Source organism: Choloepus didactylus, chromosome 15, assembly GCF_015220235.1.
Source record: "Choloepus didactylus isolate mChoDid1 chromosome 15, mChoDid1.pri, whole genome shotgun sequence".
NCBI classification, from domain to species: Eukaryota; Metazoa; Chordata; class Mammalia; order Pilosa; family Megalonychidae; genus Choloepus; species Choloepus didactylus.
Genome location: NC_051321.1, coordinates 42,804,336 through 42,821,067, shown reverse-complemented (window position 1 = coordinate 42,821,067; position 16,732 = coordinate 42,804,336). Strand labels below are relative to the sequence as shown.

Below are 16,732 nucleotides of genomic sequence, written 5' to 3'. Positions count from 1 at the left end.
TGCCTACAGGGCTACACTGAGGTGAGCACTGAGGTTCTGACCCCCAGGCCAGGCTCGTGTACACAGAGACTGTTTCCACAACAGACTCCGGAGGTGGACAATATGAAAGGGCAGGCAGAAGAATGCCTAGGACATGATGAAGTACGACTACGTAAATGAGTCTGGTTGACTGAGAAAGGCAAAGTGCCCAAAGAACAGCGGGAATGTGGTCTGTAAAGAAGGAGAGTTGCCATCTGAGTGACGACTTGGGGTCAGATGTGGATTTCAGATATGCTATGTGCTGACATGTGAGAAAGGCTGAAGGGCTCAGGGTCATTTCTGCTAGCCTGGGGGACACTCACTGTGGCCCTGCCTTCAACTACCTGACTCACATATACACTTAGTAAACTAGAGTTAAAAAAACAGAAATAGAAAAGGAAACAGGGCTTGATTTCTAATTCAGAAAAATGTGCTCACCTAATTTTACTTATTTTTAATAGGACATTTAAAATCTTTATTGTTGTTCCTGATTAGAAAAATTATTACTTAAGCAATTCACACAATTAGGAAATGTATACATTAGAAAGGAAAGTTGACCATAACCTCTCTACCTTCCCCAACAAAACCACTGGTTACAATTTGGTTTGTATTCTTCCAGATTCTCTTCATTGATATACAAATATTAAAATGTATATTTAATGGGTTCACTCAAAAATATACCTTTTTTCCACGTTCACACATATGGCTCTACCTAAGTCTTTTTATGAACTTTCATTCCATTATATGGATGTAACATGATTTTATTATCAATAGATAGATATTTTCTTCTTTCTCTATTTCAAACAATGTTGCAATGAACATCCTGGTACTTCTATCTTTGCCCACTTGTATGAATACAAGGGGAACTACTGTTTCCAAGAACATTCTCCACTGATATTTAATTCAGCATTAATTATCAGGTTTAGAATTATATGTTAGAAATCTCACACTGAAATAAGGGCAAAGGGAGTTTCAGCAAAGCCTTATATTTGCTCATAACTTTACAGAAATATCAGCGAAGGCGCAAATACAGCCTGTCTGCAGTGTTCCATTCGGCCACCATGTTGCAGGATGTTGGTGAAGCCATTCAGTTTGAAGTCAGCATTGGAAACTATGGAAACAAGTTTGACACGACCTGTAAACCTTTGGCATCGACAACTCAATACAGCCGTGCGGTATTTGATGGTAAGACTGACACTGACCGTTCTCTACTATGTACATTTACACCTTATGGAGAAAGAAGCATATACCTTATTTTCCCTCTGGCAGCCCTTATCCTTCACATATGGTTAGTGGAAAGGAAAAGGTTGAAAGAGGAAGGAAGTATGGTTATACCTCAGGCGCCTTCAAGACTGGCCAAGCCAGAGAAGTTGGCTGCCATTGCCATTGCCCCTCCATGCCCAGCTTTAAAAATGGCTTTGCCTTGTGAAGTCACATGACGGTGACTCTGCTGAACACTGAGCTCCTCCCAAAAAGCTCCTGCCCTTTCCCTCCTGTGCTCTGCCAGGTCCCAGATCTGTCTTGGGTTGAGTATTGAAGCGGATAGGACTCTGCTTAAGCACCAGAAAATCAAGCTCTAGTCTTTGCTAGGTGACTCACCAGCATCATGTAATTCTATCCCTCAGTTTCTTCATTTTCTCCAGAGTTGCTGAGGGGATTAAATAACTGTATTTGAAGAAAGATGGGTGAGAAACAGTCCCTGCTTTTAAGGAGTTTATGTAACAGTATATGAAATGAATGATAAGAGAAGGCAGAGTATGAGAATGCCCTGATAAACGTGCCAACAAATGGTTTCAGAGTATAGAGGAGAGGAATTCCAATTTCATAACTGAATAAAATTAAAGAACCAGATCACCCCAAACCACTCCCCAGACATTTGCATTAATCAGTAGCCCAGTTTCCACATATCTTTAATAAATGTTATTTATTTTAAGTGTCCATGCTCATGACCCACAATGTTCACACTAGGGAACTTCTATTATTATCTGCCATGGGCCCACACAAAGCCAGTTGTCACCCTGACTTCATACTGGGAGGATATTAGTCATCGCCTGGATGCAGTGAACACTCTCCTAGTCATGGCAGAACGGCTGGTAAGTTTATCTTTTCTACATTTCATTTTCACCAGACAGGGAAAACTATGTAGGTTCTGCAGGCTAGGCCACTATAGCACAAGAACTCGAAATACAATGGTAAACAAGGTAAAAGCTATTTCTTTAGTAACAGTTGAGGTGAGTAGTCCAAGGCTGACATGGAGGCTCTTGCTGCTCTGCTGTCACTAATAAGTCATCATTGTCTGCATGGTAGAAGGTGGCTCACCACCATGTCTGCCCTCCATCCAGAGGAAAGGGGAAAAAGAGAGGGGAGAAGATGGCATAGGTCTGTCCCTTGAAGGGAAAGACCTAGAAGTCACACACTTTATTTCTACTCACTTTGGCCAGAATCTGGTTATACAGCCACATCTAATTACAAGGGAGTTGGGATATACAGTCTTATACATGGGCAGGCCTATGCCAAGATAAAAGTTCTATGACTGTGGCACAGGAAAGGATGGAAATCAGAGACAACTCACAATTTCTGCCACACTTTATGTATGAAGCATGGTGTAAGGAATGTTTGTTCTAATAATAAGATGGCACCCTTAGGACTTTGCTGTTAGTACAATAAAAATCCTCACTGGGTTTAGAGATGGGCTTAGAGGAAGCAGTGCCCAACATTTTCCACTCTTGCTTTAAACAAGAGGAACTCTCCTTGTTTGGAGGCTGGGAATCCCTCTGGTGGAACTCCATAGGTGTAATATCTGTGATTATCCATCCAGTTGACATTGGTGAGAAGAAGGGGACTGTATTTGGGATATTCCTAATTAAGTCAAAGATACTAAGTTACTTCTATCAGGTACTGAAAACATCCAATTGCTGCTAGTGTTTTGATTTCCAAATTATATTAGTATTAAGTTGTCCTAAGATCCAACCTCTGTCAGGGCTGGACCAAGACTTGGAGGGTCCTGGAGTGTACCAGGTCTATGGCAAAATCTAAAATTGTTCTTTTTGTTATAAAGACCATTTAAGGATTTATTGAAGGAGGATTATAGGTTTAAGTTATTTTAAGCTTAATTGTTCCTATAATAAGCTGCACTATAGTTGTAGCATTGATTTCCAATACTCTTTTTCTAGGGAATAGTTGGAAAATTGTCAAACTTCCAATTACATCCTTGGTGTTCTTCAACTTTTTTCATCCTGATTATTCTCCTCTCTCCGTTGACCAAACTGTCCCAATTCCATGCTAGTCTGCACAGAAGGTGGCTTCCATGAGCAGGGTTTTTGACACTCATGGTGGACACTCCTCAACCTCTCTGTCTGCAGATACTCAAATGCACACACAAAAAAGTGCATCCTCTTCATCAACTGGAAAGTGAAAGCCTTTAATAGGAGGGTTAATTGAAACAAGATGGGTAAATGTCCAAAGCCCTTTTTTAATTTCTCTTCTTTTAAAAATAATTATTAATTATTTTGTGGATATAAATCCACTGATTGGAGTTCTGTTGTCATTTTTGTTGCACAAGCTGCAGTCACTTTTACAATTTCCAGTTTGGATTTCATTAAAGTGGAGCAGGAACTTAGATTGCTTCATAGGTATCTTTCAGGGCCGTATCCTTCTAGATTTAATGATTTCCTCACAATTGTTTGCTGTGGTCTTGGCACGTCTCTGATTTAAAAGCATTTTTAATAGTGTCTGCCATCATTATGAGTATTTGCAAAGCATTTGATTTACTTTTCACAGCAATCATGTTCTTTTTGAATTTCATTGGTTTACATAACATTTAATTGAAGTATATGATTACAAAAGCAAAGCAACACACACAGGACTGGGAAACAACACAACTGATTCTTGGTAAGCATAAACCTATAGTGGGGGAGCAGAAGGGCATGGACAAACAAGAGATTGGCATACTACTGAGCTTATAGCTTCTGTGGGCTTTGATTGGTATGTGTTACAGAAGGAAAGAAAAACATCAGTTAATCCTTTCTGGGTAAGTCTGTTATGAGAGCTTCTACCATACATCTATAGTAGAGAGAGGGAAGTACTCTAGCTATCTCTGTTTCGACTGGCTATTGTATAGATCTATACGTTTGCCTGTTTTCCTCAGTTAAATGCCTCTCTTTACTATGTCTCTGCTCCTACCACTCCCACAGTCCCTGATCCACAACTCCAGGGGGTACCATTTACATAGACTACACAGTAAAAGATGCCTTCCAGAACAAAGGGAGGAAGCTCTGTTTGGGTTACAGTATTAGGATAGAGTTTATGACTTTTTAAAACAAAGAAATAAACTAATGTTTTAATATAACTAACTTTAACCCTAGGTGGGTTATTTTTTCTTTCAATTTTTGGTAACTTTTTATCATTGATATGATTTTTAATTTTCAAAATAGTTTCTATTGCTCAGAGATCTTCTGTACTTTTTACCCAGATTTGCCAGTTCACATTTTGCTCATTTACTTTATCATTTGCTTTCTCCTTCTGCCTGTCTCTCTGTCTATCTCTACCTACATATGTGTGGATGAATATCTATCTGTCCATCTAAATATATTATATTATGTTTTATATTTTTTATTCTTTAACCATCTGAGAATAAATTACAGATATTATGCTCCTTTACCCCAGATACTATCCTGCACATTTCCACAGCAAGGAGTTTCTCTTATATAACTACAGTACAATTACTAAAATCAAGAAACTCAACATTGATCCATTATTATTATCTAACTTTTGACAGTTATTCCAATAATAGTAAACCTTTTGATAGTTTTTCCAATAATATCTTTTGTAGTTATTTTTTTTCCCAGTCCAGAAGTCAATCCAGGATCACATGTTGCATTTAGTTGTCATGTTTTCTTTATTCTCTTTCTGTCTAGAACAGCTCCGCAATCTTTAAAGCCAGTGCTTTTATAGATTGTCCCTCAATTTAGGTTTGTCTGCTGTTTCTTCATGATTAGATTCAAATTATGCATTTTTGCCAGGAATAACACAGAAGTGGTGTTGTATCCTTTTCTGTGAATTATATCAGGAGGCATTGATATTGGTTTGTCCCCTTATTAATGATGTTAATTTTTATCTCTTAATTAAGATGGTGACCACTGTATTCTCTGTTTTTTTGGTAATTAAACTTTCACATACACACACACGTACACATTATTTCTATGTCTATCAGTATGCAATACCTCCAATTCCATGTGAATACCACAGTACTTATTCTAGTCTTCCCTCTTTTTTTGGTAATTAAATAATTTGGGGAAAATACTTTGAGACTGAGTAAATATTCTTTTCCTTATCAAACTTTCACTAGTTTTAACATCCACTGATGATTCCTGCTGAATGATGGTTACAAAATGGTAATTTTTAAACTCAATTATTCCTTCTTTATCTATTAGCATTCTACTATAAGGAAGAACTTTACATTCTCCTCTGCTTTTTATTTACTTACATTTTATATATTAGAATGGACTCATATTTTTCTTTTACTCATAATATTATCATTATTTAATTTTGATGCTCAACTCATACCAGATTTGGCTAATCAGAGTCCCTGGTTCCTCTGCCTTTTTGGCATATCTCCAATTTTTTTAGTACTTTCTTGCCTTTTTGTCACAATAATATATGCTGGGCTTCTCTTGTACTTTCCCACCCCAGCCCTGGAATCACCCTTTCTCTAAGAGCGTTGGTTCGTCTTGATGGGAATGGCATTTAAAAAGCTAGGTGTGCCACACAAACAGTGAACCCTAAGTTAAACAATGGACTAGAGTTAATAGTACAATGATAAAAATGTGTTTTCATCAATTGTAACAAATGTACTATACCAATGCAGGTGTTAACAATAGGGTAGAATATGGAAATCCTGTATTTTATGCACATGATTTCTCTGTAAATCCACAACTTCTCTAATAAAAAAAAATCCTGAAAGAGAAAGAGAGAGAGAGAGCACTAGACCCAGAAGTTTCAATATCTAACTAATAAGGGTTCCAGAAAGTATTAAGACAGAGAACAGAGAAAAGAGGAGAGAGGGATGGTGTGCTGGTTTAAAGCTGTTATGTACACCAAAAAGGGGATGTTCTTTTAATCCATCCCTGTGGAAAGGCAGACCTATTGTGGGTGGGACCTTCTGATTAGGTTGTTTCAATTGAGATGTGACCTAGCCCATTCAAGATGGGTCTTAATCCTTTACTGGAGTCCTTTATGAGAGGATAAAAGACAGAAAAGCTGAGCAAGCTTGGAGAAAGAGAAATGCCCAGATATCCAAGCACAGAAAGTGAAAGAGCCAGAACCTGAAAGCAATGAAATCTGGAAGAGAAGAATCTACAGATGCTGACCATGTGCCTTCCCATGTGATAGAGGAACCCCAGCTGCCATTGGCCTTTCTTTAGAGAAGGTATCGTCCTGTTGATGCCTTTATTGGGACATTTTCATGGCCTTAGAACTGTAAATTTGTAAACTAATAAATCCCCATTATAAAAACCAAAAAAAAAAAAAAGCTAGGTGTGCCTGATAGTGATGGGGTGTGATTGCTTCAAGGCCTTCTCAGTGGAGAAACTCACATACACACACACACGCACACATTTATTTCTATGTCTATCAATATGCAATACCTCCAATTCCATGTGAATACCACAGTACTTATTCTAGTCTTCCCTATTTACATATTTATAACTCTCTTCTCCAATAGGAAGAAACCTGGCTTCCAGTATCCTCAGCATATTTTATTCATTTGATCCACAAACTTCTTTGAAAAGAAAACCTGCTAATTATAGCTCAATATGTTTATCATTCCTTTTTCCTTTAAAGGAGAGTATATAGTCAAAATAGTGTGTACAAAAGTTACTTAGGTTAGTTCAGTGTAGTTATGTTGTTCATTTGAAATATAGTTAGACCCATTTGTTTCAGTTTATATTCCATTTTAGGGTCAACCCCCACCCCAATCTTGCTGATTTTATTTTATTTGTTTTTTGAACACATGAAATAATTGTATGGTTTCAAAGGCCAAAACTATATGAAAAAGTTGTCCTATTACTTACACATATCAATGTTGAGTGAATGAAAAAAAAATAGTGTTAAGCTATGGTGAGTGTTATTAAATGCAAAAATCCTTTGATTTTTCTGCCTTGTAATATTTTTTTTTCTTGAAAATAAAAGTTAAAATTTTACTGGATAGAGTGACATAATGTAAGCAAATGATTACCAATCATTTCCTCTTTCCAAATTCTTCAGCAATCCAACATAGAGGCTTTAAAATCAGGGATACAAGGTAAAATTCCTGCAAACCAGTTGGCCGAAGTGTGGTTGAAGCTGATAGATGAAGTCATAGAAGACACAAGGTATAGTGATCTTATTTGTATCTCAGAATTAAACCATCAGAGCTTCTAGAATCGTTTATAGTGTTTGCCTGAATTTGAATTATTCAAGCTTCTAAAAAAGCCCTCACTGGGAGGAGTCTCTGAATCACCACCAGGAAAAGCTCTGCTTTCTGATTTTATTCCAATTCTAAAGTAGCCTACAGAGGCTGAGATTGGCCCCACTCCAGGAAGTACAACCCAGACCAGCCCCGAGTAAGGGATCCATGGGGTGGGGTGGGGTGGGGTGGGGTGGGGTTGGGGGAGGGGTGCAGCTCTGTGCCGCTGCGTGCCGCTGCTTCCCATCAATCCATGTGTGCCCACTGCCCCCAAAGACAAGCCAATCCTGACTCCTACAGAGAATGGGATCTAGGGGTGGAGCATAGATTTTACCATTTAGAACAATGTTCCTAATTCATAAACATATTTTTAGAAATAGCCTTTCAACTTGCCTCTTTAGGCAAAGCCAGTAGATTTGACTTGAGCCAGGGGATACAGCTCAGACCTTTTGGCATTTGGAAATGAAAAGAGGAAGTGATTCATTCCAACCACATTTTAAATATTGGCTAATAAGATAGTAGACAAGGAAGTTCCCAAAGAAAAGCATATTGAATACTTTTCACAAGCAGCAAGAACCATGGACGTTTTTTTCTTATGGGCTAATGCCCTAAATCTCCCTGTCTTCTTGTGCCTTCTAGTGGTTTAACCGGGTACTTGAAATGCAGCTGGAATTAAATTCAGAGAATTTTAGAACTGGGACCATCTTTTCCAGTCTCCTCATTTTAGAGATGAGAAAGCAGAGGCCAAGGAGGGACAGTGACATGTTTGATGCCTAGAGTCAAATTTACCAGTGTAGCTCCTCTTTCTGCTTCATATTTGACACAGTCAATGTCTGCTTATTGAGGGTCTCACATGTGACTTTTGAGCTAACAGCTTATATTTGCCTTAAAGAATCATTCTGGAGACTTAACCCTTCAAGTGTGCTGCCAAAATTATGAATATAACCAAACAGAGACACTTGGTGATGACTGGCAAGTAGAAAATGTCTGTAAATTTTAGGATTTGCTGAGCATACCACAGACATATCTATTTATGCTTTGTGATATAAATTGTTTTTGAAAACTCAAATTGGAATCTTTTGGCTTTATCTAACAGGAAATTCAGTGTTCAGAGGAAGTCATGCTAGGATTTCCTTCATTTAAGAATCTGGGTAAAATTCAAATGACTGGAAATTCTAAGTAGGGAAAATGTCAGTAGAACTTCCTGGCATTGATGGCAACCACACGCTGTAGCCTCCACCAGCTGCCATGTGAGAGGGAAGCCCTGGCAGCAGACAGCTTCATCTGGTCCCGGCTCAGTCTTTGAGGGTCCCTTCAGTAGACATCCCGATTCCAGTTGAGAATGGGTGCTTGGCCTACACAAGTGGTTCTCATCCTTTTGAGCTCATGGGCCCCTTTGAGAATGTGATGAAATGATAACAATGACAAAGATGACAATGATGAGATGACGATGTTGGCAATATTATTTAGAATTTATTATGCAAGGAGCACTGTTGTGAATGCTCTCCATATCATAATTCATTTACTCCTCACAACAACGCTGAGAGGTAAAAATAATCATCCCAAATTTAAATATAGGAAAGCAAGAGACTTAAGTCATCAGTCAAAAATCCCAGAACTAGTAAATGGTGGAGCCAGGATTTTTATGCAGTTAGTTGGCTCAGAATCCTCTGTTCTTTATCATGTCAACATGGGCACATATGTTTTTCTTCATAAGTTCCAGGGATTCACAAACATACTGAGGCCCACCCTTGGACTGTCTAGGAATCAGTGGTCCCCAGACTAAGAACACTTTGGCTAGATAATTTCTGATCTCCCTATCTTCCTCCATCATTGTGTGGGTCTCTACAATAGTTCTAGGAAACAAAAGAAGGGAAGGCAAGTTTCTCCCAGCTCCTGCTCTTTTCTTTCTTCTTTCCCGTGACTCCATGGATTTTAGGTAAAAACCAAGGAATTGCTTTGGAATTTTAATCCTCCTGCATTCCTCATTAGAGTTAGGAGACAGTCTGGCAGGTCTGCTCTGTCAGTGCCAGATATATTCAACTTCGCCCTAAACCAGGCAGTGCTTATGAAATTGGTGTGGTTTTGCAAGAAGAAAACCAAACATAATGAATTTGACAGTTCTGAAGCCCAAAAGATTATTCTTCAAATTCTCCATTTCTTTTTTTTAGATATACGTTGCCTCTCATGGAAGGAAAACCTAATGTCACAATTCTTGATACTCAGATCCGAAAGTTGCGGGCCAGATCTCTCTCCCAGATACATGAGGCAGCTGTGAAGATGAGGTCTGAAGCTACAGATGTGAAGTCCACATTGGTGGAAATTGAGGACTGGCTTGATAAATTAATACAGCTGACTGAAGAGGTAGGTAGGACTTTTAAACTACCTGCATGTCACCTGATATCAGAGAAGGAGTCTGAGGAATGACACCAAAGAAAGAGGTGGAGTTAGGAGAATCTGGTACATTATTTTGGATATTGAGCAGATCTGAGGGAGGATGAAGTAAAAAAAATTACAAGGCTAGTCGTGAGTAAACAGAAAGTAATTGAAGTCAGGGTGGGAGAGGAATTTTGAGTTGGTGGCCCTGGAAAAGTCTTCAATGTGGATAAATCATTATCATTACCATTATGTAATCAGAAAATATTTCAAGTAGGAAGATAAAGTAGCATATCAATGTAGTACAGAGGAGTGAAAATGACAGCTTTGGTTGGGGTTTGGGAGGACCTGGATTTGAATCCTGGATCCACCATGTGTAATCTTGGACAAGTTATTTAACCTCTCTAAGCCTCAATTTCCTCATCTATAAAATGGAGATTAATTTAGAATGCTAGATAAATGTTGGTTGTCATTAATCTCTGTGGCCTGGAAGAATAAGGGAGTGGGGGACCCCTCCTCCTGTCCTTTGAAGACCAGGGATTGGGTAGATAAATATATTTGTGGGTGGAAATGTCTTTAAAAAAATACATGAGAGTACACGTAATTTTTGTTTTCAACTTTCTATGTTTTTGTACTTTCAAAGTTTCAATAGTGAACTTTTATCACCTTTACAATCAGGAAAAATAGAGGCTTTTAAAAATGAAATCTTTCAGTTGATAAATAGATTATGAGACAGAAATGCTCTGTCTGTGGCCTATAAAATATATGAAACCTGTAACGCTTTAATAGCTGCTGATGGCTTTCTTCAGATGATACACGAGATAAGAGGAGCATTTCCTAAAATTCCTCTCAGAGGTGAATAGGTGGCCTTTCTGGCAGGTGAAGCTCTCTCTCTGTTTCCTTCCATCCCCTGTGGCCAGCTACTGCCTGCCTCCCAGCTGTGCAGGCCCCCAGAGTGGCCCCAGAAGATGTGAGTCTCAGGAATTTGGGGAATAGCCCTGAGCATATTTTTTTCCTGAGCCCTGAGGGTCCTAGGACAGGCCTGTCTGGCCTGCAGGGTCTTCAGTCCCTCTGAATTTAGACTAATGAAAGCTCTACTTTCTGTTCCATCCACCCATGTGACCAGCCACAAAACAGTATGCCTGATATTATCATCTGGATGATCCGAGGAGAGAAAAGACTGGCCTATGCACGAATTCCTGCACATCAGGTTTTATTTTCCACCAGTGGCGAGAATGCATCTGGGAAATACTGTGGGAAAACCCAAACCATCTTTCTGAAGGTACATGTCTTAATCACCTGTATAATCTGAAACCCTTATTCTTGAGAAGGTGCTGCTTTATAATTTGCTAATCATTGAATGACTAGGGCAATTCTCAGAGAGTGGTAATTCTCAGAGAGTGGTCTGAGGCCTACTGGCATTTGTGACATTAATATTGACATGGTGTTAGGAATGCTTTGCTTTCTGGCATGGATTTTCTACTAACTTCTAATGTCTCATCCAGAGGAATGCCTTTCTTCCCTTCATTCTAGGGAATGTTTGGGAAGTAGGAAAAAAGAGAAGGTGGTATAACTAGTCCAGGGAACCTATTGCCCTAACCAAATCAAATCAAATTGAAAATTTTGAGAATTGCTACTTTGCAGCAAAGGTTCTGAACATTTTCAGAGTCATGGACCACTTTAAACACCCGAAAAAAAGCACTTGGCCCTCTTCTCCAGAAGAATGCACATCACACATGCATCCGACATTTTGCACAAGTTTCAGGAGCCCTTCAGTCCATTCTAGGACCTGCATTAAGAACTCCTGTTCTGGATGTGCATATGGAACTCCAAAGGAGGGCCTGGGACTGGAAACAAAGAAAAGGTTCCCATCTGCATGTTTTGATATCCCTCTCCCCTGCCAACCTCAACCAAGTTCTTGTATTCTTCAGATTTGGGAGAAAGGAATGAAAAGCAACAGAGAAACAACAGAGTCTGGTTAGAATGTTCTCTTACAACAAGAAGCTGCCTGCTCACGTTTAATAGATTTATTCTTTGCTCTTTAATCAGGAGGGTGAAAACAGAACTAGAGTGATTGTTTTCTTTCAAGTATCTCTTGATGGAATAAATTTAACTTAAGATAGAACCACAATTATAATTGACCTCAGCAGTGGGTGGAAGCAAACTGATTAATAAATAAAACTTCACAGGGGGTGGGAGAAGAGATAAAGTGATATTATCTGTGTTAGATGTTAGTACTTTAGTTGATCAACAGCAAAATGCTTCTTAGATAATGTTTTATTTATTTATTGGATTCTGTTAATTCTCTTATTATCCAGTTTGGGGAACCATTACTTTAATTCAGTGGTTCTTTTAGGTCTTAGGACCCTTTTACACTCTTTAAAATTATTGAGAACTCCAGAAAGCTTTTGCTTTTGTGAATTATATTTACCAATATTTACTGTAGTAGAAATTAAGCCCGAAAAAATTTTAAAATATTTATTATTTTAAAAATAATAATAAATCCATTGCATGTTACATAAATTACATATTTATTTAAGATATAACTGCACTTTCTTTTAAAAAAATCAGTGAGCAATGTGATACTGTTCTACATTTTTGCAACCCTCTTTAATGTCTGGTTTAACAGAAAATAACTAGATTCTCATACTGTTCCTGCATTTAATCTGATGCAATAAGTTGTTTGGTTGAAATATATGAAGAGAATCCAGCCTCACATAGATATGTAGTTGGAAAATGGAAGAGTATTTTAAGAACTGGTTCAGATAATTGTGGATATTCATCTTTGAGACAACACCAAACTCAACAACTTGTACTTTTTTGATATTGGTAAAATACACATAACATAAATTTATCATTTTAACCATTTTAAAGTGTATAAATCAGTGACATTTAGTACATTCACAATGAATGAAACATAGTTTTTTAAAAGTAAATGCAATGTAGAATATGAAACCGTAACAAGAATTTTTCATACTCTTGTTAACATTAAAATCCATTTGTCTATCTTGCACTTTGAATGACTCTTTTATCCGTACATGATTTTGTAATGTCAAGCACTGACCATATGGAAAATATTGGTTCACCAATTTTTATGCACATCTTCCTAACTGATGGATTTTATCATATATGTCATATCAACAAAAACTCACATTTGTTAATATCACCACTGACCTTACCAGAAAATTTTTTGTGTATTGAGAAACTATCAAACTCACGCTTGATGGATAAAAGTTTTCCAAATTTCTAATTTTTACTTGAAAGCTTGACTTTTTTCATTTGAAAACAAATGCAGCCAGTTAATTTTCCTTGAAGTTCAAGAAAATATCTGCTACATAACTAAGTCTGAATTTATTTGTCTGTCATTTGCTATTTCAAGTAAAAATGCTGTTCTATTTTTAAAAAGAGCAACCATTAGTTCAGTTCACAACTCAATTGCACAAGAACTTTTCCTCAAGACAACCATCATACGCTGACATGCAGCAGAAATGCTTTGTGCCTACTTCCCATTTCATCCTAGAAAATGTTAAAAAAAGAGATGCACTCAAGGGTCGGGATTTTATAAGATTGATAATTTTTCTGCTTTATCAAGGGCATTCCTAAGTAAAACTGGTATTCTGTTTTCTCTACTGAGAATGCACAGTAGTGAAGAATACAGTCACTACCCTTACTGTCTTAATTTGTGGTGTAGTTTTATCCGCCATTGCTTTTGCACCACCAGTGCAAATGTCAATACTCTGAAAATACACATAACATCTTAGAATTATGAGAAAAATAGTTTTGACCTCAGGGACCTCCTGAGAAGGTCTCCAGCACATGTAGGGGCCAAAGACTACTTGGAGAACTGCTGCTTTAGTTATTTTAATTTTTATTGTAGGGCTGTTGGGAAATATTTTAAGTAGCAAACATAAAATTAGACTGAGCAATGGTTAGATGTTCATCTGCTTTTTTGGATTTAACTTAATGTCACAGTCTGTGCTGTGCCCAGCGTAACAAGTTATATGCATCTTACAGTATCCACAGGAAAAAAACCATGGACCAAAAGTGCCTGTGGAATTACGAGTTAACATCTGGCTGGGCTTAAGTGCTGTTGAGAAGAAGTTCAATAGCTTCGCAGAAGGAACATTTACTGTCTTTGCTGAAATGGTATATTTAATGACATCACTATCTTTTCCTCTTTGAGGGGTACTTTTACTTTTCATCCTTGGGGAAAACATTCATATACCAAAAACAACTTTCACCATCACCACCATCTAAAATCCCATCCAAGGGACCTTAATCTAAAAGGATAAGAAATGATTGCCTTGAGCTTTTGTTGTCAGCCCTGGAACTCACAGTCAGTGGTTAATGCCTTTGTGTAATCATTCCAAGAGACAGCATCCATCCCAGTCTCACTAGCAATACTGAAAAACGGATACCCTTTCAGTTCTCAGCCCAAGATCCCAGCAACATCACATATTGGTGCCTGGTGGTGGGATACCAAGTAGATTGTGTACCTATTGCAGGGTATATGTATAGTAGAGCGTACACACACACACACACACACACCAACCCACTTGAGATGCTTAGAACTTGAGAAGCTTGCTTGGGGTAGGTGGGTGGGTCTTTAAATCATTGAAGACCATTCCTCTCTTAAGGGAAGCCTTAGAAGGCTTTGCCCGAGGGCAAACAAAAGGCTGCCTGAATACTTCGAAAACAATGGAGATAATTCGTAAAACTTCCGTTGGATTTAAAATCAACTTAGTTCATTAAAAGTAAATGAAAAAAAATCAAACCAATGAAAATAATTTTTAAAAATTAAAAGAGATATTTTTATTTTTTAATGTGCTATTTTTAATGCAAAGCGCTTATTGATTTAATTTTCTGGATGTGATCTGGTGGGTCACTTCTGACAATTTCCAGATGAACTTTCTTCTAAAGCTGGGCCTTATGAGCAAATGAATGGCAAGAAGCCTATCTCCATTCTGGCTAATCTGTTTAATGTTTTGGTTCAGGATTGTGGTTTTGATCTGTTTGCTGGGCAAGAAAACTCATGACTATTTATTTTATTTTATTTTTTATTCAATTAACAATGCTTAATACATAGCAGGTCCCAATAAATGTTTATTGAATGAATGAATACATAAATGGTGTCAATTTATCTGTCCATCCAAGATTTTGTGGAGTGATGGCTTAATTCACAGGGGATTAAAGCTCAGGACTTTTAGGTCCTGAAAGAACTTGGAGCTAAAGGACCTTCATATTTCAGGGGGGTTCTTTGTGGACTGCCTGGGAAATATATCAAATATAGTGTTGTTTCTATGGGAAATGTGCCCCAAGTTCTAAGCAGTAGATTTACCAATGAACTTTTCGAAGCCTGCATATTCAAAAAATTAAAGACTTTTGTAGGCCTTTAAAAATTAGGTGCAGGAGTTGTGAGAATAACTAACAGTGCTGAATGGTGTGTGAAGGTGATGGAAAGGGTAAGCTCAAAGTCACGTATGTCACCAGAAGGCAAGTTGGAAGCTAAAAGATGGGAATGTCTAAAACAGTGAATCAAATGTTCTAAAAATTGAAAAAAAAAATTGTGGTGATGGATGCACAGCTGTATGAGAGTACCATGGGCAATTGATTGTACACTTTAGATCTTTGGGTAGTTGTATGGTATATGAACAATCTCAATAAAAAATTTTAAAACAAATTAAAAAGCTAAAAAAAATTAGGTGCAGGGAACTATTTGGAGCCCTTCAAAATAATAATAGAAATAACTAGCATGATATATCATTGTTTACACAGCACTTTCACAATCATTTGTGCATTTGAGATCCAGAGCAATCCTATGAGAGAGATAGTATTGTCCCCAGTTTACAGATGGGAATACTGAGACTTAAAAAGTTAAATGATTTATCCAAAGTTGTGTAGTCAGTAACAGCCCATGTTAGGGCCAAACCTTCTAAGTATAAAGCCTTTTCACTTTTTATGGGTTCTAGCCTAACTCCTAGATATACTTGAAAATTCATGGACTGACTTTATTTCTTATTCTCTAATGGTATTTCTCCCATACATATTTTTAACAGTATGAAAATCAAGCTTTCATGTTTGGAAAATGGGGCACTTCTGGATTAGTTGGTCGTCATAAATTTTCTGATGTCACAGGAAAAATAAAACTCAAGAGGGAATTCTTTTTGCCTCCAAAAGGCTGGGAATGGGAAGGAGACTGGATAGTTGATCCTCAAAGAAGGTAAATTTTCCATTTTCTGAGGAAAAAAAAGATGGCAGTGAAACCTTTCTCTTAGAAACTGATAAGTGGATCCTTTTCATCACCATTCTTGATAATATTTAAAGAGCAATCATTAAGAAGGAATAAGTCTATAAAAACTCAGAGAGTTTAAAGATATCAGTGTCCTGTAATAAGACAAACAAATATAAAAAGCACCTGGTAGTTCACAAGTTTTGAGAACTTATTACATGGTAATGTGCTTGCTGAGCACTTGCATGTTCTTGAAAGCAACTCCACAATTCTTGCACCAAGAATTGCGAAGGGTCTGAGATTTTATCCCGCTTGTAAGCTAGCCCTGCCACAGTTCCATGAATGCTGGCAGAAGACATGGACTCCTGAGTCAGAGACAAAGGACTTTATTGCCCACAGCAAAGCAGTACTGGAGTATCAGCATTTGTTCCAGTTCCCTGAGCCCCAGTTCCCACAGGATGACAAGAAGAGGGACGGGTGGCACCTGCACATTAAGAGGGTTACGTTATAGGAGAGGAACCCAAAGCCTAGGGAAGCTGAATCTTTTAAAATGGACAATGGGGAGTAAACATGCTTGTGCTTTGCTCCAGAGGGAGACAGTATCACTGTTTTCCAATGCTGTTTGCTATACAAAATCCTTGAAAAGAAAGTCTGGAAAAAAGGCA

The 16,732-nt window shown here is 37.8% G+C and overlaps 1 protein-coding gene across 5 annotated transcripts in view; it reads left to right on the top strand.

Moving 5' to 3' along the window:
* MYOF (myoferlin) overlaps positions 1–16,732 on the top strand; it is a 161,645-nt gene that overhangs the window by 94,119 nt on the left and 50,794 nt on the right. For all 5 annotated transcript variants that reach the window (XM_037803987.1, XM_037803990.1, XM_037803985.1 and 2 more), the window contains 7 exons: positions 1,026–1,203; positions 1,987–2,111; positions 7,282–7,388; positions 9,634–9,826; positions 10,965–11,120; positions 13,853–13,984; positions 15,895–16,058. In XM_037803987.1, coding sequence (XP_037659915.1) covers positions 1,026–1,203; positions 1,987–2,111; positions 7,282–7,388; positions 9,634–9,826; positions 10,965–11,120; positions 13,853–13,984; positions 15,895–16,058 — 1,055 coding nt within the window. The remainder of the gene's footprint in view (positions 1–1,025; positions 1,204–1,986; positions 2,112–7,281; positions 7,389–9,633; positions 9,827–10,964; positions 11,121–13,852; positions 13,985–15,894; positions 16,059–16,732) is intronic.